Genomic DNA, 26,855 nt, shown 5'->3' on the forward strand with positions numbered 1-26,855 from the left:
GCATTTCCTCTTACCAATGCTAATATGCAGAGATATAGCGCCTTACACGCTTGATTATTGGCTGGAGGATAACTGGAGAAGAACTGACAGCAAATGCAAAATGGTACGATATGAAAATAACGATATGATAAATTGAATTTAATATTTATCTTGGGTAATAAAATCGAGCCAAATTAATTTAAAAGTAAATAAAATTACAAAGAAATTCATCCCATAAAAATAAAATTGAAAAGACATGTAAATATAGAAAGTACAGATTTTTCCGGCAAAAACTAAAAGCTGCATAAACGGTTTGTATTACCGGTATACTGAATACTCAGAGTATAATGATAAGATAGTACCTATGAGTACATTCGTACGTATGCGATAAGAAGTGTGATTCACGGTAGCCTTCCTGTGCTGTTGATGTAGTGTCCCTAGAGATAAAAATAGTAAAGTGCACTACGAGAAGCTCAGTGTGCGAGTAATCTAAACCGGCAATGTATTGTCTCATTGATCGCAATTGTATTATACATTGCCTTATGATGAATCACTTCGTTTCAAAATGATGACGTTAAAAACAAATTCATGATTAACATCTGGAAACTCCCAGCCAACCCAAGTTGCTTTATATCAAGGTATTACTGTAGTTTAAACCTAGGACAGCCCAAGTAACCAAGAGTTCGAATAATGGTGTCTAACGAGGGTTAAACAGCTTTATGTATATGTATAACTTGCTAAGCAGAGTCACTTTAAAGTAATTAACCGAACTTTCAAGTTGTCTTGGGTTCACTGCATAGAACGCTAAGCAGCTTCGAAATAAACTGTCAAAACCAAGAAAAAACTAAAATTTAGCAGCGCTTCTATGTTCTATTTTTATACTTCCACCTACCTTCTATATTCGTTGCATTTGCCTGCTGTTGGGTTTGAACCCGGGTGTTCCGCGTTATAAACATATCGCGATCCACTGCGTCACCTTTGTCGTATACAAGCGATCTGAATTTTGCCAATGAGTTGTTCTTAAGTAAAAGTTCGTATTAGAACTTGCAGCAGCTTTATGCAGCGCGAGTTAATTACAGAACATAAAGTTTGGAGCCAGGCAATTAACTAGTAGTGAGATACCGACAGCATATGCTACACAACACAACACATGATGAAGAGCATTGCATTCTAATTTATATTTGTAATTAGAAATGTGCGAGGATTAAATTTATTCGCTTGAAATAAAAATAATTAATCTCAAATAGTTTTAGGGTCTGCTGATTTGATCACCAGAAATGTAAAGAAAAAGTAGCACGCAGAACTTGTTAGCAACTAAAGTTACTTCAGAACTTCATGTAGCATCCTAATAGCTTTGCAGTATCTATGAAGTACTCACAGCACTTCTTAAAGCATTTAGTTCCACGTATACTTAATATACACTACTAATCAGCAAGAAAGTTTCACGGAACTGAATATTAACTAATTGTGAACTTTCGAGTTCGCGTGTCAAGTAGTATTCGAACTTCTGGTTGCTTGGGAACCCTCGTTAGACATCATTATTCGAACTCTTTGTTACTTGGGTGGGGCTTTATGTAGTACTGTATTAAGTACTCACAGCACTTCTTAAAGCATTTAGTTCCACGTATACTTGATATACACTACTAATCAGCAAGAAAGTTCCACGGAATATGAACTAATTGTGAACTTTCGAGTTCGCGTGTCAAGTAATATTCGAACTTCTGGTTGCTTGGGAGGACATGACATGTGACTTCTTGTTATTCTTGTTTATTGTTTTGGCGATTCCCTTTCAAAATTTACAACGGCAACGAAAAGCGTTTCCAAGAATGCAGCTGCAGTTTATGATAGAAGCCACTTGTCCTAGTTGATCACTATTTACACAAAAATAGATCCAATCTGATCGAATAATACTTACATTTCGATTTAGTTTGTTTTATGTTAACACGCCACGATAAACAAACTCTTAAAAACCTAGTAACGTGAAAAACTTGATTGTTTCAGGGTTTGCAGTGGTTTCCAGCAACACTTGTGAATTTTTGTTTCTACAGTTGCACGCATAAAATCAGCCAACCAGGAAGCTGGCTTTTTTTCATAGTAAATTGGCTCTTTTGCGATACAACGTGTCATGTCCTGTCCTAGGTTTAAACCAAAAATTGGTAGGAGTAATCCACTGAAAAAAATTTTATTTGAAAAAAATTAGCAACAAAATTTCCAAGCGTTAATTCAACTTTCGGACATAAAAAGTGGACATAAAAAGAAATTACGTAAGAGAAATTCTAGTGTAACACAAAATCAGAAGTAAATACAAAATTAAAGTCATATTGCGGGTGTGTACAGGTGTACACTCTAGCACACACGATGTGGTATTTAGTAACACATGTGGAGTTCTCATTTTATCACGGAATATCTTGAGATCACGGCAATAAAAGCTTTTGTCTTCAGTAAAGTTTACCGTTAGGAGTTAGGACCTTTTGGTTGGCGGACAGAAGAGATTAAGAGTAATATGAATAGTTTGAACCTATACACAAGGTTGAGTTAGCCTTTCTTTGATTAAAGTTCGCCGTGCAGATCCGTAAAACGTAAATAAATATTAAACAGCTAAAACTCTGTTCTGAAATGAACTCTTTAGCTTCACTATCTGCAATCTGCATTGAAGCGATGAACTCTGCAAATTGGCGCTTTAACAGCACTTCGCTTTTGTTATTAACCCATTATGTCCTAGCGTATGATATATCATACCTCGTCTTCAAAACCTGTTTACTGCTGAATTTCAATAGTTAGTATTTTTAATATATCACTACAAGAGAGATAAGACATCAATCTGATGTGTGTGTGAGATAATCTGTCAGTTTTTGTCATTTCATCTGTATTTTCAACAGTGCAAAGTTGTGATAAATGGCGGAAAAAAAGTTGAAAAAATGGCGAAAAAAACTTTGTCTCCAAAACGCATGAAAAATTCTACATTTTGTGACGAAACATTACCTGACATGTAAATTGACATTTATATGTAAAGTCTATCACAAAATTTGATAAGAAATCTGTAAACACCTTTGTAATTTGTGTGTTTAAAACTGAGTCTATAAAATATTAAGCCTGCGATATTTTGGACTTGAAACCATTCCAAATGACGAGTTTGCGTTTCCCGACACATTCGAGTCATAATGTAATAGATTACAGAGTTCCACTTCATTTGGTATAAATTTAGGTATACCCGGGACATAATGGGTTAACTCGTGCTAGCTAGGATGAACAAGGCTAATAAACGATGTCGTCATAAGTTTTGAAAAATTTACATTTCCTGAGCCCTACAACTGATGGAAAAGGAAAACCAAACTTTTCTAACCGGCATCGTCAATCGTGAGGCTTGTGTGAACATAACAAACATGTATAAGTTGATGATTCACTCCTATCAGTGCTACTTAGCCAACACCTCTAACACCAGGTTCAATACCAGCTTACACAACGAAAAACATTTTAATGGTTCATACTTGAACTGCAGCTGTATTATTACCGCTCGATAGATTTTATACCGCAGACAGGTCACTTTCGTCGCATATTCAGCAAAACGATCCTTTTAAGCGTGTGCGTACGACAGAACGCGATAGGAGACAAACACACCGCTTCACGGTACCATATTCGTTAGTGTCGATCGAGGTTCGAAGTGCTCTAGACGTTCGAAGTGGAATATTAAAGTGAGGGAAAGTCTAGATTTTCTAGAATCGGTAACATACATCCGTGCCATAGTGCGTTGTGAAGCCGAAGGCGAGTGAGATCATCCGGATACAAAAGCGAAGAAGTGAAGTTTCTATTCAACCGCCGTTTCGGATAGCGTTTAGGTGGTGTCGATTTAGCAGTTCGTATAAAGCGGAAAATTAACGAAAATGGGTCTAAATTGTGGTCTGTCAACAATAAAATACGTGCTTTTCGTATTTAACTTGCTATGCTCGGTGAGTATATTAAGTATTTTCCCCGGTTATGCTGATGCTAGGTGAACACAGTGGGTTTGGTGTTTAAGATTCAAGGGAAACTTGTTTTCGAAATCACAAAACGGTTATACGAGTGAGTCGATTGTGACGAATTTATTCCTAAGAGGAGTTTCCAGCATGTAAATGACTAAGACAACAAGGGAAAAAATTGAACTGCGTTCCCATTTGCGTCGTAAAAACGAAGCGTTTACAACGCAAATACGCAACAATTATACAAATATCCTGCATAGATATCTTCAGCTGAACCGTTTATCTATCTTTATTATTATGTGGTGTCGTACCTTTACGGTTGATTATCTTCTATAGACATTTATTCGCGCTTTAACTATTTGTTTGTAAGTTATTAAAATTGGCCTGTGTATGTACATTCCATGTTTCTGCAAACCTGAATGTGTTGTGTGCAGCATTTCCATCTTCCATGCGTCGAAGCATTCCCTTATGCATTTACCAACTTCTGCTACTGGTAGAATTTATTAATAGCCATTCAATGTTTATTCAATCGTGTAGGAGGAATTCAAGCAGTTCTACGTATAATCGCCATTGAATTACAAAGCGGAATATTGTCTTATAATTCTCGTGTGCAAAAAGGCAGACTGTTAGACCACACTATGACTAATAGTGTGTGAGCGAGCATCGCATCTGTGTTTTACAAGTTCCCTCATGCATGGTCTACCATCTACCTTACAATAGGATGTGGTGGACACGATAAAATAAAAGCGTTCATGAGTAGTTGAAAAGAAGATATTGCAGAAAATTTAATTTTGGATCAGGAAAATCAGAGAATACTCAGAGAATCAGTCAGCCTTCATTCAAAATATAAAAATCGAAATTTAGGTTCCAGCTGGGCTTTAAAAATCGCCAACTACAATGTTTGCTGAATATTTGTTTGCTTAGGAACTCCTAAACGTAAACATGATCATGGACAGACTATCATGGACAGACAACAATTGCTTACAAAAATCTATGTAGGGTACGGGAGGCCGCCTACGGCCTATTTGCCTTTTCTCTCTCTCCAATAAAAATACAATACTTTGCCGACATACAATTTTAACATGTTATAACTATTTGCTCAAGACTGTAAGTAATCTATTATTTTTCATTCAAAGAACGTCAAAACCACCTGTTCTTCCACTAGAACTAGGCCATAGGCCGAAAAAATAGATGCCATCGCTTAATGGGTCGAAAATACCCTCCCGTGCCCTATATACTTTTTGAGTCGTGTGTAAGAGCTACCCTACTTCCACAAAAAGGTGGAAATAGTTTGAATCACAGCTCAACATTTCAAGTATTTATTCTGGAGTGATTAGCCGATTCACTTCGTCATATTCAAAGCAGGTAGGAAACCCAAAAAAAATATTATTTAAAAAAAAATGTGAAAAATATGGGGTTTTCTTACAGTATCTTTCGTCGGTAACGAAAGCATTCCATAAACATAATACTAAGTAATAGTTTAGATGTAATTCGCATCAAAGTTGCTTCCGATGTTGTTTTTTTTTTGCTCTGTCGTGAAAGTAGACGAAGACCCGTCCCGAAGACGAGCACATCCAGCACCTATTTTCCACTTTTAGTTCGCAAACTTGTTTCTCGATTCCCATAGAGATAGGCTAACCATGTTCACATTTCCGGCATAGTATTTTATCGACGTTAGACTACCTCTTAACGCTGAGTATCAAAAACTTGTACGAGTTGCGTCGGCTGGACTAATTTTTCCATATCAAAAAAGTGTCTCGATTTTGGCAACATAGGTGAAAACATACTTAATTTTCTTTTCTATGCATTTATGTAGCCGTGAAAAGCGAAAGAGAGAAAACGCAAAGAGAATCTCATTATTGCATAGTGCAATTCGAAAAATTACCCGAGATTTGATGATAAATTTCAATAAGATCAAAAATAACATGGTTCATTGTTTTACACACATCAAGCAAACTGCCTGTTCGGAATTAAAAAATTTCTTCGGCTGTTTTTTCTTTGTGAGAGAGCTCTTCATTTTAAAAACTCTTATAGATTAGTAACATTTGCAATCGTTATATATAAATTGACGATGACACAAATAACAAATGTCGTTTTATTGAAAATAGACGTTTTGGCAGTTTTTGAGTCCTGAGGATTCAAAGTCAATTTCACGAACCCCTATTAATTGGGGTTGCAAATATCCGTTTGAAGAACTGTATAAATCAGTTTAATTTTTTGTTTTGCAACAATTGTGTCAAATGGAATTGTGGGATTTCATATTGGATCGTTCTAATCAAATGCTCTACGTGACCCAAAACTTCGTCTGGTATCTTGTCGTCTCCGAAAAACCACAGCTAAGGATGACGATCGAATTAAAAAGGTATCCAATATTGATCCGTTTAAGGCAGAGCTGAGTTTTCCAGTGACTTCCAGAACAATTTAGGGACGGCTTGTTGAGAAGCTGTCGAAAAGTACCTATGCTCACGCGGAATCATCTCCAAGCTGGACTGAAATTTTCCAAGGAACATCTAAACTGGATTGGATCCGAAAAGGGTAAGAATCGGTGGAATATTCTATTGGCTGATGAAACACAATGATGAACTTGGTTGGATCCGATGGAAAACGCTAGGTTCGTCGTCCTATTGACTCTGCTTTCAAACCTCAGTCAATGAAAACATTTAAGCATGGAGGAGAAAATATCATGGTCTGGGAATGCTTATGTTTTGTTGCATATTTATTTGAAGGGCAAATATGCTCGTTCAAATCACGCCTAAAACTTCTCTTTTTCTATAACGATAATAAACAAGTTTTCTACAATTAAAGCCATTGATTTTTCTAATTCTCCTGCGAGTATCTTGGGATGCAGCTAGGGATGATTTGATGAGCATTGGTCTTATTGTTTTGTCCGACACTGAGCAGGTCAACTGTTTTATACTTGAACCACTTGAACTGTAGCTGTACTACCAGCTAAGGATAGAGGTGATTTGCCTAATCTGCTTTTCACGAGCCATAAGATGGCGAACAGCATAATCCGCGTTTGTAATATTTTGACAGCATTTGTGACATTTCTGTTTACGCAAATCAAAGTTGCTAATTCTTTACAACATTTTCTATTATAGGGTTGGCCCAGTTTTTTGCGTGCACATACATTTGTACACTGCTTTGACTGAGAGAATTATATACAAATACATTGGATTCATCTCTCATGCTACGAAGCACCAGGTATGCTTGTTTTGGCGGGCAACGATTGCCGCTAAATTCAATGATGCTCTTATTGATCTCAAGTTCAGCAAGTAACCACATACATTTGGTACATAAAGCGACTGCAACTGCTTTCTTCATTCCGGCTGCAGTTGTAGAACGTTCATGCATCATTAAAAAATTCATTTTACCAGGTCATAAAAATCTGACTGGCTAATGCAAATGTTCGGAGAAATATATGGAAATATTATTTAAGCTGATACAGTCATATTTTCCAGTATCTCGACTGTGTCATTTAGTTATTTACCGACGTCTGCGTTGGTGTGCATATTTATCGTTTGATGAATGAGCTCACCTGTTAACCTTGGGCATAGAGTCACGCAATATACATACTGCGTGCATATAAATTTATTGTTTTTAATGCTCCAGAAAGACATGACATCATCGTATTGTCTTTGTCCTGGTTCAAATCAACAGGCAATAGTTTGAAGCATGCATGCCAAGCAGCAAAGTCCTTTGCAGCTTAGTCCTAATTTTTTGGCACAGTTTTAAAAATTTCATAACCGAGTACTGTCTAATCTTATCATTCATTTCAATATCAGCTCACATACGTTGTATACTTTCATCCACTACTTATCAACCACAACGAAATAAATTTCAAATATATTCAAGGCGTAGACGTATAAGGCTGTGTAGATACTTAAAATGATCAAATAGGAGATGTCCTATTTTCACCAACTTAAAGATACAAAACAGGTTTACAATACTTCAAATTATACTAGATGTTAACCTATTCCAAATAAAACCTAGTAGGGTAACCAACGTATTTTGGACCCCCTCAACAGCTGTACATAATTTGGACACTTACAGCAAAATCAAATGGAAGTGTCCAAATTATGTACAGCTGCTGATGGGGTCCAAAATAGGTTGGTTACCCTACAAGTTCATGCGAATACTACGTCGGCGGTCGGCTCGTTAGTGTGATTCACGCGGCCGGTGAATCGGTCTGCGTTAGCTATCAGTCAGGCGAAAAATGTAGTCACACCTTAAATCGGACGAAAAAGTATTGCGCTGACGATCTACCTAGCTATAGTTAGTCAATGAATCGTTAGATAATGTCCGTTGTGGAGTCACTTGGGTGATTAGGCAGCACCACTGCAGCGAAAGATAGAGGTTAACCCAAGAATGAAAAATTCCCTAGAAATACTCGAGCATGAAGAATTTTTCTACCAATTGACGACAGTACTCATTGATGCGTCAGCAAATTTAAACGGATAACAGTTACTGTCTTGATGGAATCGGATCCATGAAACGGAGCAACATTGTTGCTACTTTTGCAAGATTTCTCAAGCAAGCGGTCCACTCGAGATTATGTGTAAATATACCATTTTAAAGTTGTTTTCCATTTATTCAATATATTATCGATGTTTATATTTTCTGCCATTTTGTTTATATCCATCTGAAGTCCGCGTTTGTTGAACGTTTTGCAGGCTTTTCTTCTGGATGAACTCACCAATTAACGACAATAACAACACAGTATTAATCGTATTGCATATGAATTGTATACGATTTTTCGAACTAGATGATCGACTCGTTCTGTACCAGATCAAGTTCGTTTAGCTCAGGCGGTGTTTGTTTGTTTCTTTAAAAAAATCAACCTCTGCTATACACCTATAGACGCGCTTCTTGAGACGAGCGGAAAAGAAACACTTGTTTGTTTCAGCGACGCGACGTCCTGCGCTAAACACAACATGAAACATGAAGCTTATTTTTAAAACAACTTTAATTCGCACTAACGTTCTACTTCGCCGACATACAGAGTATTGCCGTTATTGACAACAAAGGGTGATTTTAATGGTACGATATGGTCTGAAAATGCAAACAACGGTAACTGTTGTCATTTGTTGGATTTAGTCTAGCGTTATATCAAGATTTCCAGTGCTTGTCAAAAGGTTGTTGCAAGAACCAGAATCTAATTGTTGCTAATATCGGCGGTTTTTAAAAACGGGACATCCCTGTATATCGAATGCGAATTTCAGATTGGGTGCGACTCAGTTAATGCCTCCTCGCTCGTCGGTATCAGTGCTGATGTCAGCTCATTCTTAATTGAGCAGCACCTCGCACACAGGATTTTTGCTTGCGAAATGGAAACAAACAATACCGTTTCCGATTTCAGCCGTGGGAAACATTTTAGAGGCAATGTGATTTGAAAGTGTGCTTCTCACAATGTATTCTAATTCTGAAAATTTGTTTATCAATGTTATACATTTTAAAAGCAATCAAATTTTGTACTAATAATGTTTCTAAGTACATACAAACGCCCATGGAATCACAAACTGTGTTTCACTTTCGCTTTCTTTTTCTTTGACTAATTGTTTTACTAAAAGCCAATCAATTATGTATTAAACGTATAAAACATACATATAGAGATTTACACTTTTCCACGTCGAACACACCCACCATCTAACATATTACTAAAAAAAATTAGTGAAAAAGAATTCATGCTTCTCTTTAAAAAAATTTTAATAATAGAATTTAGTGTTCAGCTCACTGTATAATATACAAATTTAAACGAATATTTTTACCGCCATATCGGAGGTGTTATCAACTGACAAAATTCAGGTTGATAGCACCTGCTGCGCCACTTTGCTACTGTATTTATTTTACTGTAGGTACATGTTTACACAAATGCTTTCAATCGAATCGTTCTATGAGGTTTGCACCGCCCAGTGAATGCGATACGGACAAGACCTATGCGAGAGGTGAAGGTGACCTGTTTAGTCACGATTCGATGGTTTACCACGTGGTTTGGCACCATAGTTAATTTTTCTGTGCGATATTATATGCTTAATGTTCTAAAGCATATCGTTTCGAATTCACGGAGTGAAGGCACCTTGTAGCTGTACAATCGAGTCAATTCAGTCAGTTACTTGTTACCTTCGAACGCAACTTATAACATGGGTTGTGAACAATTCGTTGGTTGGTATGTTTTCCAATTTTTGTTTTGTTGAATTTAGTTGATATTTGGTGCTACAAATTTCATCTTAAAGGGTGTCCCACATAAAATTGCACCACGGAAGACCCATTGGGTATTTTCTCTTGAAATTTGGGTAGAAGTAGTTTAGAGTGTATTGTTTACACTATATTCATAATGCTGTCAGTTTTTCGCAAATTAGAAAAATTGGCGTTACGCGAAAAGCAACGTCGCGAATTGATTTTGCGCAAGCACTTGGAAATTCCTCATTTCTCTCATCGGGACATCGGAAAAACAACCCGAAATCGTGCAGTCAACGGTGAGTCGTGTGATTAAACGTTACCGTCATCCGGAGATACTTGCAACACCGGGGTTACTTGCAACACTTTTGCGCATTGCGCTTTTGACAGTTCTAACGCATTTGTTTGTTAACATAACCATTTGTAGTCAATGGGGTTTTAAAGAAGGGACGTTTACCTATTGTTTAGTTAAGTTTAATCCATTATATCATTGATTTGTTTGTTTTTATACGATTGGAAAGTAATTTCACTTTCAGAGTAAGAAAAATGGATGCGCAAAGTTGCGTCAGTGCATTGACATGAAATTATTTTTTATCGTTTGGTTCCTGTACACAATTAGTGCATTATATAAACTAACACATAGCAACTTTTAGCTTTATTTATAATTTAAATTTGTGGAAGTAACGATGAATTCGTGTTGTTACTTCCAATATGGCGCGGCTGGCAGCACTTGTAAAATAGATAATTATAGTAATAGACAGTATGTTAACAGTATGTTTGCATCTGTACGATGTTATTTTGTCTACTGCCATCTCCAGAAAAATTAAAATTGTGAAAAATTTCACGTGCCTTGAAACGGCAATTTGAAGTTCACCGACATGCTACATTTTCACCGAATATCTTTAAAAAAGCGATAGACAAAATTGGAAAACGAAACATGCCTTGAGTATCACTTGTTTTACTAGAAATATACTCAGAATATCTAAAAATTCTCACTCGCGGTTTGAAATCAAATTTAAAATCATAAGAAACGCAAAATCAGAAAAGTGTTGCAAGTAACCCCGTTTACTGGGTAAATTGCAACGCCCCTATTTTTGGATCATTCTACAGGCTCATTTAGTTGATAATTTTTCTCATAATCATAAATCAAAAGTACTGACCATTATACAAGTTTTGGTTACTTACACTTGGACCTAAACAGTATACTTCGAAAGTTATACCAAGTCAAAGTTCAAAAGTGTTGCAAGCATCCCCGGATGACGGTACTATGAATCGCTGAACATCAAACGGAAGGAGAAATGCGGTCAGAACGGGTGTTCTATTTTAGTGATCAGGATCACAAGCGTTTCGTGGCAGCGTTTAAGGAGAATCCCAATGCTTCGGTCAGGGATGTGGCCAAAAAGTTGAATCTGTCCAAGTCTTTCGTTCAGAAAGTCAAGGACAAGGAGTGACTGCATACCTACAGAGTGCAAAAGGCTCCATCGTTTCGAACGGCAAAATACGGTGGGACAGTCATGGGCCCGGAAACTGTACACCCAGATGCTGACGGAGCCGCATTGACTCATCATGGATGATGAGACTAAGGCCAAGGTAGACTCCCGGCAGCTTCCCGGGGCTATTGTTCTTCACAGCCCAGCACAAGTTTGATCTGCTCACGTGGCAAACGGAGTTCGCCATTTGTGACTATCGGGATTGTAAATGACCAGCTGTACCTCAAGGAGTGTCTACCGAAGCGTCTGCTTCTTCTGTTAAAGCAACACGGGGGCCCTACGATCTACTAGCCGGATCTAGCTTCGTGCTACTATACAAAAGATGTCCTGAAGTGGTATGAAGCCAACGGGTCACTTTCGTACCCAAGGACATGAACCCCCCAACGTACCGGTAGAAAGGCACATCGAAAAATACTGGGCTATTTTGAAGCAGGTACTACGGAAGCATCCCAAGAAAGCAAGTCTGAGGAAGACATGAGGAAAAGGAGGGTTTCCGTACAGAAGAAGCTGCAACCAGACGTTGTACAGAACCTTATGAGTGGAATTAAGCGTAAGGTGCGAGCATGCGGTTGTGGTATTTAAGTTTAATGAAAAAAATATGCCAAAAGCTTACTAATCGGTTATATTTTGTCTAAAAGTTTGAAAAAGGTCGGTCAAATAGGTAATTTCCTACAGTGTTTGTTCTGTGATGCAATTTGATATGGTCACCCTTTACCAGAGAAAACTTGGTATCGTAAAAAAGTAGTTAGCTCACTTTTCAGCATACAAATAGAAATCTCCCAGAATGAATCTGGGTCAGTGAATATAAAATTATAACCACATTTGGCAAGTTTGTCTGCAAGTTGATTTTCTTCTATACCATAATGACATGAAAACCAGCCCAAATCTATTAAGTTCACCTGGAATCAAATTTACTCCCAGGCAATTTTTGGAGAACACTTTAAGCGCTTTAATAGTCACTGGCTTTCCGTGAACATGCAGATATTAGCATGTATGTATTTCGTTAAAGCAGACGGTTGTACATTCTGTTGGAGTTTACGCTGTATGGGACTTCTAGTCCCGCAATTGTCCTGTACTCTAACAACTGGCTGCGAAGTCTGTCGTATAAAAAGAGTAGGTTATATTTTTCCATATATTTTGTTATTAATACGTCGAAAATCTCAGGATAAATACAAATATGAATGTGCTAGCTAGGTTGCTAGATTACATTGTTTAAGCTGTTTTAAGTTCCGTTCCACTCGATCTTGGGTTACTCGTCACCCATTTCCTAGACTTCTCTGAGGTCGCAGTTTTTGACGTAGGACTACGTCTTACGGCAAGTTTTGAGATAGGGTGTCATTCCAAAAAATCGAAAAATGCGAGCGTCACGAAAAATGAAAGGTTTTGAGCGCTAATAGCTCAGCGGTTTTCCGATCGATTTTCAACATTCTTACACCAATCGATCGGAAAATCTTCTAAGAATTGACCCAAATGAAGAAAAGTATGGATTCTTGATGTTGAACTATTGAAAAATTGAAAATAATGAACCTTTGTTTTACCAGAATTCTCGCTTCGTGATTGGTTGGAAGATTCTTTACGATGATCTAAACCTATACCAATTTGATATCTGTGCTTGGGAAGTAAGCCAAAACAAGTGGCAGTGCCTTCATTTCAACAAGATTTCTCAACACCGCGATTAAACCTAGACCATTTTGATGTCCTTGCTTGGGAAGTACGCCAGAGAGTGACAAAGCCCTCTCGTGCCAACAGATTTCTTACGAACGCGATTAAACCTAGTCCAATTTGATGTCTGTGTTAGGGAAGTGTGCTAGAAAAAATGATACAAGTTCGTTGTTTCAATAGATCGCAAATTCTTTACTGCGAGACGATTAAACCTCGGCGAATTTGATATCTGTGTTGGAAAAATGTGCTACAGCTGTAGTGTTCGGTTATAATACGATTCTGTATGAGTGCCGTTTAATGCATGCTTGCCGTTCAATTAGAAGTGTAATGAAAAGATGTGCTGTTGATAAAATATGATTGAATTGGTAAAATCCCTTCAACATGGGGAACCATGGGTAATAAAACCAATCTTTAATTTCAGTAAGGTACCAGGAAAGCAATAGTTTGTGTTCTTGATTTTGTTAAATTGTTTTCAAATGCACAATCTTTTGAGAATTGAACGTATGCAATGTTACTACTTTGATAAATGTTACATACAACGCATTTAGCATGTATATATGTTGCATATATACATATATGCATATTACATGTTGCATGTATACATGAAGAATCGAATGATTACAAGCATGAATACATGCTACTATCACTACAAAGACGCTTACGTAGTGCTGCGTCACCTATATATGCGGTCGTGTCTTGTACACAACCCCTCTGATTTTTTTATTAAAAAAATAAAAAAATGTCGCTTCAGACCTGGTCAAACCATCTTGTTGCATGTTGAGCATTTCTGTTCTGGGTGCCGGCGAGGTTGTTGAATAGCTTACCGACTTTCGCCAAATGTACGTTGGCAATATTAATTTTTTGTCAAATAAAGAACACTCCATTTCAACCAAAATAGCTTTAAACTGAAAATAATTCTCCATTTTCTGAACAAATTCCTTAAAGTTAGGCTTTGTCTGATTTTTTTTTTGTGAACGCATAAAACTTTTTTTTTGAGCATAAAAACTGCTTTTGAAATCCCAGAAATCAATGACGCGTGTTTGAACCTTAAGTAGTCCTATTTGTCCTAAATTATCACTGTTATAAACATGCGACCATGACGCAAGTGCGCACATGTCTACTGCAACATGGTTCGTGAAAATTGAATGCTTGACTTTTAGAAATGTTGTAATCAGTGCTCAAAGTAGCGAGGCGACTCTCTTCAGCAGCTGAAAACTATAAGTTTTTAACCCACATTTTTTAATTCATCATATTTTTCGTTGAAAACACAGTAAACTGTTTTAAATGAATTCTAATTGTAGATGTATTTATGGTTAGGCGATTCAACATGATGCATTTTTCAAAAGATTCTGAAAATATAAACAAAGTATTGTAAACATTTTAAACTCATTTATTTTCAACTGATTAAAATAGGCGAACCCTGATTAATCGGTTCCTTACCCTATAATAAGATTGGTTGAATTCTGTTGAAAAGATAATTTTCAATTGTGAATAACGTGTGGAGCTAACATATAGCACTTTTTTGTCGGTATTTTACTACTGTCAAAAGGGCACTATAAAATTGTTGATACAGCAGATAAGACTGCAGCAGTCGTTTTACTATAAACAGTGCAGTGATAGCGTTATGGTAACGTTGTCTATTTCCATCACTCAAATATTTACTGCGTTCCGTCACTCACAATCGGCAAAGCTTTGTGACATTCTATGTTTTACGCTATGGGCCACATCTTTTGGTTTTGATTTAAAAATTAATGAACACATTTGTCATGTCAACGGGTGAATGACAATATAATATTCGATTGCTCACAAGCGAATCACTGATAATGCTATGTGAAGGTTGTCATAATGTTCGTCTCCCTGGCAGTAGATAACTGAAATAGTCTGATAATTTTGATTCTTCTAATTTCAATGTTGTTTTACTGTTCTAACGTTGCTTTACTACCCAAACCAAACTTCAAACATTTTCCAGCTCAAAAATTATTCAATGCGACTGGGAGTGGTAATGTCCCAGTTCCCAGATAGACGTTCGTGTTTGCTTACAAATTTGGTATGAAGGTACTCATTCAGTAAGGGATATGTATTTGCAAAATCAATATACAGCCTTTCGTCGCATATTCATCAATGACATCAAATGTTTGCATGGAAAATACCTGAAGAAACAGTTTTTTTGTTCATTTATCAGCACGTTAGCGAAATTTTGTCTTGTGTTGCATATCATAAGCTACCAAATTGCCAACCTTCTAAATTGTCCTAAGTTTCGACCCATTGCAATCCTATTGTAAATGTCGAGCATCAATTTTCGCGTTGATAGTTGAAGTAATAAGCAGGCAGAATATTATGAAATGCATTTGAAAAAACGTTCCTGATTTAGAAACAGAGTAATGTAATCTATATATATAAAAGTGAGCGTGAGTATGTTTGTATGTTTGTTTGTTTGTATGTTTGTTTGTATGTTCCACCATAACTCCAGAACGCCTCGACCAATCTCCACCAAACTTGGCACACCTTTTCCTTGATATAAGAGAATCAGACCTGGGGGGTTAACAAAAGGGGGGGTTGTACCAGGGGGGAGGCCATAACTCCGAAATGCCTGAACGATTATTCATCAAACTTGGCACCCATGTCCCTTGACATAAGAGATTCAGCACCGGGGGGTTCACCAAAACCAGGAGGGAGGTTCTCTGATAGGGGGGGTGAGGGTCCCTAATAGGGGACGGCATAACTCCGAAACGCCTTGACCGTTCTTTATCAAACTTGGCCTACATGTTTCTTGATATAAGGGAATCAGAACTGAAGGGGTTGACAAAGGGGGCGGGGGGTAACAGGCTACGAAATATTTGGACGGTTCTCGCAAAAGTGACGGTGGACAAAAGGAGGAACTGGAAGTTGCTGACAGGAAGGGGAGTAACGCACAAATGATTGTAACAATCTATCCGTACAATCAAGGCTTTTTATACACGGTTTATTTTTTTTTTTTTGATTACTCAAAAACGGTTCGACTTGGGGAGCATTTACAAACTACGTGACGAATGTCGGGCCTTTCCCAAATACATTGAGTAATAAGTGAATGGCCCTTACGTGGTCCCGTTCTTAATAATCGAAAAAACAAACCGTGTAAAAAAATTACTTGAGTAACAACAGAAAAAATCAAAATACGAAACACTAAACGGCAATGCTCGCAGCTGTAGATTTGTCAAGTGTAATTATACGCCGAATCAAAGTGACCCGTATAAAAATTGTTCGATCATTAGTGTTAAGTGTTGTTGATCGACTCTATTTGAGTCACATTCAAACAGTATGGAGTTGATCTGAGAACACCATGTTTTTGCCATGGTCAACACTGTTGCATCTTCCACTTTTTTTATTAGGAAAGCATGTAGCACTAAGTAAGTAAGTAAAAAGCTATGTTTTAAAAAGTACAATAGCAAAACTATTTTTTTCCTATGAGTGGGGTGATCATTGTTAGCGGAAGGTGCAAATAGGCAAAAATGTCTTTGTTTCTCTTTTTTTATAGGATTTTATAGGGATTCTCGTAACGAAAACAAATGTGTAAGTGGCCGGGTGCAAAAAAAGGGGGAGCTGATAAATGTGGGGAACATCTAAAAGAGGAACAAGCGTTATATTTTCGTTATATTGCATTATAAGCATTTCGGTTATAATAGCTGATGTACAAGTGGCTGTGAGACAGACGCGTTCGAGTAAGATCGGGCACTCAGCTAGTTTTTATAACTTCAAACAAAACTGCGTAAATTTTAAAATTCGCCTAAAAACCGGGTAAATTCTATAATCTGTGCGTTTTTTTTGCTGTTGAGTATAAAAAAGCTTTCATGTATCAAACAAAGTACCAAAATAAGGATTAACCAATGCCATCAAAACTCGCATTTCAAAATTAAAAGTTTAATACCTTTGTCATGTTCAATAAGAATATACCAATAAATAACTATTTTGATGTTTTGTGGCACAATGAAATGATTTCACAAAGAAATGCTCAGAAGCTGTCAACTTTTTAACAGACCTGAATCACGCAAATACACATCAGACAGACATAGTCACTGTGCTTTTCAATGCCAAGGCCACGTAATAAGGCATACAATAAATCGCTAGGTAAATCCCCTGAAAACCGCTGTCGTTTGTCAACTCTTCCGACTAATTTGTGCTGTATGTTTTCTATGTGTGCGTATATTCGACGAAGCATTGTTTGAACAACCATTACTGGAATGCATTCATATTCCAAATCGACGTAAATTCGTAGTGTGTAACGGACACACTGTCCTATTAGCTGCAGAGACTAAAGAACGCGAATAATGAATACCTAATTACATCCATACTTTCCGTAAACATGACAGCACGTATGTCATCGGAATCTTGATTATATTGTTTGCGGATCATGTGAAAATCACATACGAGTAATGGAAAAATTGTCTTCCGATTTATGATAATTCGATGGCAATTCAAGCGCTTTTAAATTGAATAAAATTGAATAAGGTAGGTAAAAATTAAAACTACGGTCAAAATGTCAGAATTAATACATAACAGGAAAGAGGGCTAAAATCAGATGTTATCACAAAAGGAAAGTTTTTGATTAGGTACTAGGTATCAATGATTATAATTTTAAAGTCTTAGAATGTAGTTCTCAGAAGTTTCAACGCCTGAAAAAAAATTAGGCGCAAAAGGACTACTTTGGATAACATTAAGTATATCATAAGGTCTAAAACAACCAAGAATGCCATATCGGATTTATATTTGATTCGACCAAATGTCGGTTAATCGAATGACTGTTCAAAGTTTATTTATACGGGTTTCTTCATTTTCTATAATTAAACCGTATTCATTCAACCTATTAACCGTAACTTTTGAAAACGACCTATTCAATTGACCGAAATGGTATGATCGTGTATGAATTAAGATGCCTCAGAAATTGACCCATTTTCGGCATGATATCATTCAGCTCGTATTTATTGACAGTTGATGGTAAACGTCATATACTGATAAGTCGTTTTCATAAAGACCCATTAGGACTGTCCGATTTGTCGGTCTGGCTTCAATCGCAGTTGTGTTCAATAAATCAAAAGTCTCAAAATCAAAATTTAAAACTCCGTTTCGGTTATTAAATTCGTTAATTAGATATTATGCTGGAAATTGAATCGGAGGAAAATACATGCTTCAGTAACATTAATTTGAATTGAAAAAAAACTATGCATTTCAATAAATGAATACAATTATCTAATTTTTTGTTCACTATTTTTTCTTTCTAATCCGTTCAGCTCTGCGGTATTGCACTGGTGGTCATCGGCGGCGTTTCCCTGGCCAAAATCACCGAATTCGAGCAGATCAGCGATGAGCACAACATTGTGGCCCCCTCAATTCTGTTCATCATCCTCGGTTCAATCGTGTTCATAATTGCATTCTTTGGATGTTGCGGTGCTATTCGGGAATCATACTGTATGACTACGACCGTGAGTAGAATCCTCTGGCAACTTAGCAAATTATGTCCTGACGTCTTGTACAATCTCCCTTGTAGTATGGCTTCTTCCTTATGGTATTGATCATTGCACAAATTGTGATCGCTGCTTTGGTGTTCGTCTACGTTGGAGACGCTCGTGAAGCTTTTAAGAAAGGATTCGAACGTGTTTTCGAACAACGTGATGTACCAGCCAACCGTGAATTGATTGACACCATCCAATCCAATGTAAGTTATTATACAAAATCCCGACACACAGCGGCAATGACTGTTATTCGTTTTAGCTCCAATGTTGCGGAAGTTCGTCGTTTTTGGACTGGGGAGCTAGTATGCCACAATCTTGCTGCTCGACTGGAACGGCTCCATTTTGCGTTCCTCATGCACAAGGTTGCAGGTCACGTCTAGGTGAATTCATCGATGATGCTGGTACTGTTCTTGGATGGGTTTCCCTGGGAGTGGCCGCCGTAGAGCTGATCGGATTAATTGCTGCGTGCTGCCTCGCCAACGGAATTCGCAATCAACAAAGAAGGTCTGCTTACTAGTGATTAACACGAAGTATAACATTGCTAACCATTCTTTTAGAAGAATTCTTATGAATGCTATTTAAATTAATTGTCACTTTGCTAACTTACTAACTCCAATAATAAATTTATTGCTGATAGATTTATAACGATTTTACCTTTTTTTACTATTTATTCCACAGATATGCTTAAGCTTCAAGTTGTCGCTTGATTCTTAATTAATGTTGTCTGTTTCATTCAGGAGAGTGTGGAGGAAGCTACATTACTTGTTACAATCGACTAAATCCATCGAGAGAAAGAGAAGATTCATTACACTAGCTAGCTAGCTATCTTATACGCGTGAAACTATCTGCGTAGAATCTTAAATTGACCTGTCTTGCTTTCGTGAATAGTTCATTCATGCTCATTGAAATATTAAAGCTGTACCTACTGTTTAGAGTGTGTTTAGGACCAGTCATACACACTTAAAGCGACCAAACTTTTGCAAAAAAATGTTTTCACTTTAAAATCTCTACAAATATTTTTTTATGTACATTCTCGCACAACGATTGCGTATGAAGTCCAAAAATAATTAGTATTATACAAGCGGATACATGATACAAAAATATTACGTTAAAGTAACTGAGAAATATCGAAATCAATATAAACTTATGTTCTTACGTTGTGAGTGTTTTAAAAAGTGCCCCTTGTCTTCACTGTTACAGGTGTTGTTTTGTTTCGCTGATATTTTTTAAACTGTGTGGTAAGAAAATTTGAGCAAATAAGCGGGTATAAACATGGGTATAAGCTATGAACACGGAATATCGAGTTTCCATACGATTGAATGCACCACTTGAGGGTTTGATTAAACACTCGATACGAAGTATTCTATAGTCTGTACCAAACGTTTGTTCCGTACGATGCAATTGTGCCCGGCTTTAATGCAGATACAGATGCTAATAAAATAAGTTTAAATATATAAGTACAACCGTACAACAATCGTACGCTAATTCTATGCTTTAGCTTCAGCCTCTTTGATTTGTATATGTAATTTAGGATGCGCTTCAAAAACAGTCATGGCGAGTTTGACGTCTTTTGCAACGTTTAATGAGTGGCGATGCTATATGGGTATAGAATGTTTGTGTTTCTACTGTATATACCTATTAAGTGAAACGTTTTGGGATGTTCATGAAGATTAATAATAAAATCAATAAATCAATCATCTTACTGAACAGATGCATAACAATAGAACCTAAATGTGGAAAGGGTTTCCTACGTCCTTCCATTCCAAGAGAGTAAACCTACTGAAATCGCAGACAGTAAGCAAACCGTAAGTATATTGCACGATTAAAATCATATATTTGAGTCGTCCGTATATTCTATAATATTTGTCAAATATATGAGAAAAATTTATATTGAAGCGTAGAATATTCAATGTGCTTTTGAAATTCGAAGCTGAGTTCAGAATTTTGATCAGAAACTTGATCCATTTCAAACAGGGTGACTTGAATATCCCAGCCTCTGACGGGCAGCCATGTTTTCGTGATCATCGCTAACGTGCCTCCCAGTTGGCCTCAAGGCTGGCTTCGAAGTCTGTCGTATAAAAACAGAAGGTCAAGTTTCGATAACGATAATTTCGATGATTGCATGGCATAACACCGGATATATTTTTTTATTTCGATTTCGATGACTAGCTGATGGCAGGAGAACATTTCTTCTGAATAATAGAAAAATGTACGAATCATATCTAATAGTAAACATTGAACTTACTTAACAACATTTTCACTCTGAGTCCATTGTTTTAGAGTCCGAATTAACGGTTTACTTATTTTCAATAAACAAAAATCAAAGTGCTGATGTTCATCAAGGAATTCATTAGCTGACTTAATTTCAGCACGCCATGCGCAAAGGGTGTCCTGAGACAAATATAACTATTTGGCAAAACTATGGCAGCGGGAAATACCTTTTTTGGTATCCTTCAATCATGGAAGATACGCAGAAACGCGAAGTTTCTAGGTAGGCGCCTTCCATGAAAGACACTCGTAAATTTGGCGAAGCGGATAAATTTTCCATTGCTTCACGAATTCTTCAATTCCAAACCAACAAAAAGACTGTGATTTGCCACTGTAGGCACAAAAGCGTATTCATAACCGCGCGACTATCTTGTATTAGTCAACATTTTCATAAAACCACATATTTAACTGTATAAATTCAGGCATCCTACAGCCATTAACAGCGTAGCGGAGAACGTCCTAAGCCGTGTGGCACCGAATCGATGTAACGAATGTTTTGACGAGGAATGCCAGCAGATATTGGCTGAGAAGAACACAGCGCGGGTACAAATGCTGCGTAGAGCCACCCGTCAGAATGTGGAGCGATACAAACAGAAGTGGAGATAGCAAACCCGACTCTTCAGGGACAAGAAGCGCCACCAAGAGGAGTAGAAGTGCGAAGAACTTGAGCAGCTATACCGCTTTCACGACACACGGAAGTTCTATCAGAAACTTAACAGATCTCGCAAAGGCTTTGTGCCGCGGGCCGAAATGTGCAGATATAAAAATGGAGGTATCTTGACTGACGACCGTGCCGTGATCGAAAGGTGGAAGCAGCACTACGATGAACACTTGAATGGCGTGCAGGCGGAAGACCACGATGGCGGAGAAAGTGACCACGTTGGTGTAATAAGCAACGAAAATGTGCCACCCCAATCGATAAGGGAAGTTAAAGAAGCCATCCAGCGGCTGAAGAACAACAAAGCAGCGGGAAAGGACGGCATTGGAGCGGAACTTATTAAAATGGGCCCGGACAAGTTGGCCGGTTGTCTGCATCAACTGATTGTCAAGATTTGGGATACGGAACGACTACCCGAGGAGTGGCAAGACGGGGGTATCTGCCCTATCTACAAGAAAGTCGATAAGCTGGATTGTGAGAACTACCGAGCAATCACTATCCTGAACGCCGCCTACAAAGTGCTGTCCCAAGTCATCTTCCACCGACTATCGCCAATTGCCAATAGATTTGTGGGAAGTTACCAGGCCGGCTTCATGGAGGGTCGGTCTGCTACGGACCAAATCTTCACCCTGCGGCAGATCCTCCAGAAGTGTCGCGAATCCCGAGTTCCCACCCACCACCTGTTCATCGATTTCAAAGCCGCATATGATAGCGTAGGTGTAGGGTTGAAAGTGTTATAAGACGAGCGGCGATCGAAATGCGGGGCATGATTTTCATTAAATCCAGTCAATTTATCTGCTTTACTGACGACGTGGATGCTGTCGGCAGAACATTTGAGGCAATGGAAGATCAGTACACCAGACTAAAAAGCGAAGCAGAGAAGACAGAGCTTGCTTGGGCAGTATCGTGGTAATCGACGAGGATGAGCTTGAGGTAGTCGACGAGTTCGTATACCTTGGCTCACTGGCAACAGAGGACAACAATACCAGCCGTGAGATTAAAAGGCGTATTATCAGCGGAAGTCGGGCCTACTACGAACACCACAAACATTTGCGGTGGAATAATCTGACCCCTCGTACAAAGTGCACACTGTACAAAACGCTAATTAGACCGGTTGTCCTCTACGGGCACGAAACGTGGACACTGCTAGAAGAGGACCTACGAGCACTCGAAGTTTTCAAACGGCGGGTGCTAAGAACCATTTTTGGCGGAGTGGAAACCACGAGGAGGCGAAGAATAAACCACGAGCTCGCGCGTCTCTACGGCGAACCAAGTATTCAGAAAGTGGTTAAAGCTGGACGGATACGTTGGGCAGGACATGTTGCTAGAATGCCGGACAACAAAATGGGTTTCGCATCGAATCCGGTAGGAACAAGACCAAGAGGGGCACAGCGATAGAATTTTTTAAAAAAAATTTTTAGTGATGGGCGATAGAAGTGGTTAATCAAAACAAAAGACAATTTGCAGATTACTGTGTTGCCTGACTCATAGCGAATATGCGTTGTGTGAGCTCAAAATCGGAAAAAAGTTGACATGAGCGTCGTTCATTCGCTTAATTCGCACTCCTGACAATAACTTACAAAAACGTTATTTTTAAAGTGACAGTAGTATGCAATGCTTTCTTTGTTAAACTAGAGTGTTATTCGTGCAACTTTTTTCAGGTTTAAGGGGAAACCGAAAGTGGCTCAAAGATGGCTGGGTAAATGGCTACCATTCGAAGCATGTATTGTTTCGCGCCTTAAAAATGGATCTGTATTGGCAGAGCACGCTTTCACCACATAATCCGTGCTTCCAGCGCTGTTATAACTTCTAAAACTTGTAATTCAATTTATCGATATGCTATGTATCAATAAACGCTCAGCAAAACATAATTGCTAATGGAAAATAAATTTAACTGATCATATCGATCATTACGTGTTGATAAAAGCGATCAATGTATAATTTGGAATTAGTTAATAGATATTTGGTTGCGCACATATTTCGTTGAACTAGCGATTTCCGAAAAAGCAGCAACACAGTATCAAACTTTCGTCACATCAATGAGCTTTTGAAGAGCTTTCAACTTTCGCCGCATCGATGAGCTTAGAGTGAAGTAAACAAACAAAACGCAACCGCAGGAATCAAAAACGCAATCCGATGCAAGCGGATTGATTAAACATCCTAGTGATCCTACGCATTATTCAGTTGCTGCTGTAAATTTTGATTGAATCGGAATGCCTTGATAAAGAAAACAAACCTTTTTCGGGATGTTCGTAGTCAGTGCGGTTGGCTGCGGATCAGCTGTTTATGTTTGCAAGCTCCGCTATTTGACATATATTACCAATACTAATGCAATATTCAAATAAACGTTTAGGTTTTTAGCAAACACATGAGATGTACAGTACGGTGTTTGTCGCACTAACACAATAACGTTAGCCACTTTCGGTTCCGCCTTAAAGCAATAATAAAAACATAACTCACATTAACTTCTTGATATGCGTATTAACTGAATAAAATGCATATATACGCTATAAACGAATAAAACGGTATAGTACAGTGGACCCCCGTTCGTTTGAACGATTCCTCATGCAAACTAACGGGGTTAATTTTTAATTTGAACAACTGGTAACCCTAAATATGCTGGAACTTGTGTGAACTGGCCGCCCTGCTCTTTGTTATTGTTTTGGTGGTTTGATACAGTAGGCAGTTGCAAGCAACGAATATTCATTCTCCGATCGGCTTTCTACCATAATCGTTGGGAAAACGCAATGTGAAACAGATTAAACACGCAAGATCAGCACAAACAAATCGTGTTTATGAGCATTGTCTGCATAAGCAAATGATGTCATATTGAGTATGACGTTTGAACCATTTTTAATTTGCACGTCGTGCAAACCAACGGGGTTCAAATTAAAAAGTGTTCAGATTAAAAACGGTCAAACGAACGGGGGTCCACGATATACATTTTATTTCAATAACACGTATATTTGTTGTGAGTCAGGTAAGACAGTAGTTCTTTGCATTGTTATGAAGTAACAGGCTCATTTGCAATTTGTTTCGTAAACAGGCGATAGTAAAGAGCGAAACTACGTTTTTTTAAAGCACAGGTGGATGTAAATAGGCGAAATTAAAAAAAAATCAAACCAAGGTGAAACAGTATTGGGCGAATCTCATTGTCAAAGTGCTTTGAGGCTTATTTCAAAGGGTTCAACTAGAAACCTTAGATTATCAGCATGAATAGTATAATCAATATATATAGAATGCCAGTGTCGCTGCAGTGCGCGTGGTAAACATCACACATGTTCAGATAATGTATTTACATAACATATGCAAATGTGTGTGTGCCTGAGATTCATCAAAAGGGGAATCTCATTGTCAAACTTTGACAACGAGTTTAAAATTTCATATACGGCTGCCAAGTAATGTGATTGGAAACTTCGCTTGCTTCAAATTTCTGAAAAAAATCGGTGCAAAAAGAACGCAGTTGACTCTATTCATCCGGACGAAAAGTAAAAGAACGTTTAAAACCATTTCACTGGCATAAAAACACAGCGGAGAACGCACTGATGATAGCACCAGCCAGCGCACAGATAAAGAACAGATAAATAACAATGAGCAACTTTGACAATGAAGTTCCCGATTCACAGACTTGATACAGATTGTTAGCATCATGTTTACCACAATGAGTCCTATAGAAAAACAGCGACACTGGCATTCTATATATATTGATTCTACTGCATGAATGCACAGATTTAATGGAGTATTGTTAGGAAACTGTGCTATAAGATTGCTTTATTCTACACCAAACCCGTCTTTAACCCCGACTTTCTCACTTTCATTTAGACTATGACTTGAAAATGTACACTCAACCCCCGCTAATATGAAAAACACCTCGTTCAGATCAGGCGAATTCATTTTTAATCTGAATATTTGGTAACTCTATTCACTTTCACATACGCGCAAGTCGCGCACCCTATGACCTTGTTGTTTTGATTTGACGAAAATAAACGTTTTGAAAACATGTCGAATATGCTCGAATTCTGAACATCCAGATTGTAGAAGTGAAAATTGGCTCAACAGTATCAACTAAAATAGTCTATTTTGAGTGCTGGAGAGAAATAAGTTGCAAATGAGCTATATTGCCAAAGCTGCTGAGCAAGAGGAAACGTATTAAGTTTTTTTGCTTTTTTCAATTTGCCCGGTCAGCTTAACCGTTAATTGTGTATGACGCTTGATCAGTTTTTAATGTGAACGCATTCATACCAACGGGGTTCAGATTAAAAATGTTCAGGTTAAGGAAGGTCATTCCAGCGAGGGTACACGGTACTTGCAAACTACCACGGTGGTATTTCTCATTGTTTACATTTTGCTAGTTGCGCCCTTATCGCAAATCACTCCGGAAATACAGATTTTTCGGTTATTCTATTAACTTCGTGATGCAGTACAAAGCAAAACCTAGGTGATACATTTAGGGTTGCCAAGTTTGAAAATTACAAAAACCGGCCGGTCGGTCCCGTCTTCAAAAAAATGGGGGGGAGTCAGGTTGCTGTGGCATTTTTATATCGTGGACCCCCGTTCGTTTGACCGTTTTTAATCTGAACACTTTTTAATTTGAACCCCGTTGGTTTGCACGACGTGCAAATTAAAAATGGTTCAAACGTCATACTCAATATGACATCATTTGCTTATGCAGACAATGCTCATAAACACGATTTGTTTGTGCTGATCTTGCGTGTTTAATCTGTTTCACATTGCGTTTTCCCAACGATTATGGTAGAAAGCCGATCGGAGAATGAATATTCGTTGCTTGCAACTGCCTACTGTATCAAACCACCAAAACAATAACAAAGAGCAGGGCGGCCAGTTCACACAAGTTCCAGCATATTTAGGGTTACCAGTTGTTCAAATTAAAAATTAACCCCGTTAGTTTGCATGAGGAATCGTTCAAACGAACGGGGGTCCACTGTATTTATAGCATATTAGAGGATTTGCCTGGAATGTGTAAAAGTGTCTAGTCGCCGGTAGCATGTAACCGTTGACAGTTTCCCGTGTAAATGGGATGATGAGCAATCAGTGGAGACGAACAGCAGGACATCACAGTCGCAACCACACCGAACATTGAATGGACTATTAAAGGTAGTAACAACCTGCATCTGGCGCTAGTGGACAATTTAATGTATATTAGCGCCAGAAGTAAGGT

General features: G+C 38.0%; 1 protein-coding gene across 2 annotated transcripts; it reads left to right on the forward strand.

Moving 5' to 3' along the window:
• The first annotated feature begins 3,610 nt into the window (after positions 1-3,610).
• LOC128734298 (CD63 antigen-like) lies at positions 3,611-20,397 on the forward strand. Of its 2 annotated transcripts, XM_053828410.1 has the most exons (5): positions 3,612-3,926; positions 18,529-18,720; positions 18,786-18,953; positions 19,010-19,254; positions 19,429-20,397. In XM_053828410.1, the coding sequence occupies exons 1-5, from the start codon at positions 3,861-3,863 to the stop codon at positions 19,436-19,438; spliced, it is 681 nt and encodes a 226-aa protein (XP_053684385.1). In that variant the 5' UTR covers positions 3,612-3,860; the 3' UTR covers positions 19,439-20,397. The 2 variants fall into 2 exon arrangements, with proteins under 2 accessions (XP_053684384.1, XP_053684385.1); XM_053828409.1 differs by lacking the exon at positions 19,429-20,397 and having other exon boundaries at positions 3,611-3,926; positions 19,010-19,267.
• The last annotated feature ends 6,458 nt before the right edge of the window (positions 20,398-26,855 follow it).

Source organism: Sabethes cyaneus, chromosome 2, assembly GCF_943734655.1.
Source record: "Sabethes cyaneus chromosome 2, idSabCyanKW18_F2, whole genome shotgun sequence".
NCBI classification, from domain to species: domain Eukaryota; kingdom Metazoa; phylum Arthropoda; class Insecta; order Diptera; family Culicidae; genus Sabethes; species Sabethes cyaneus.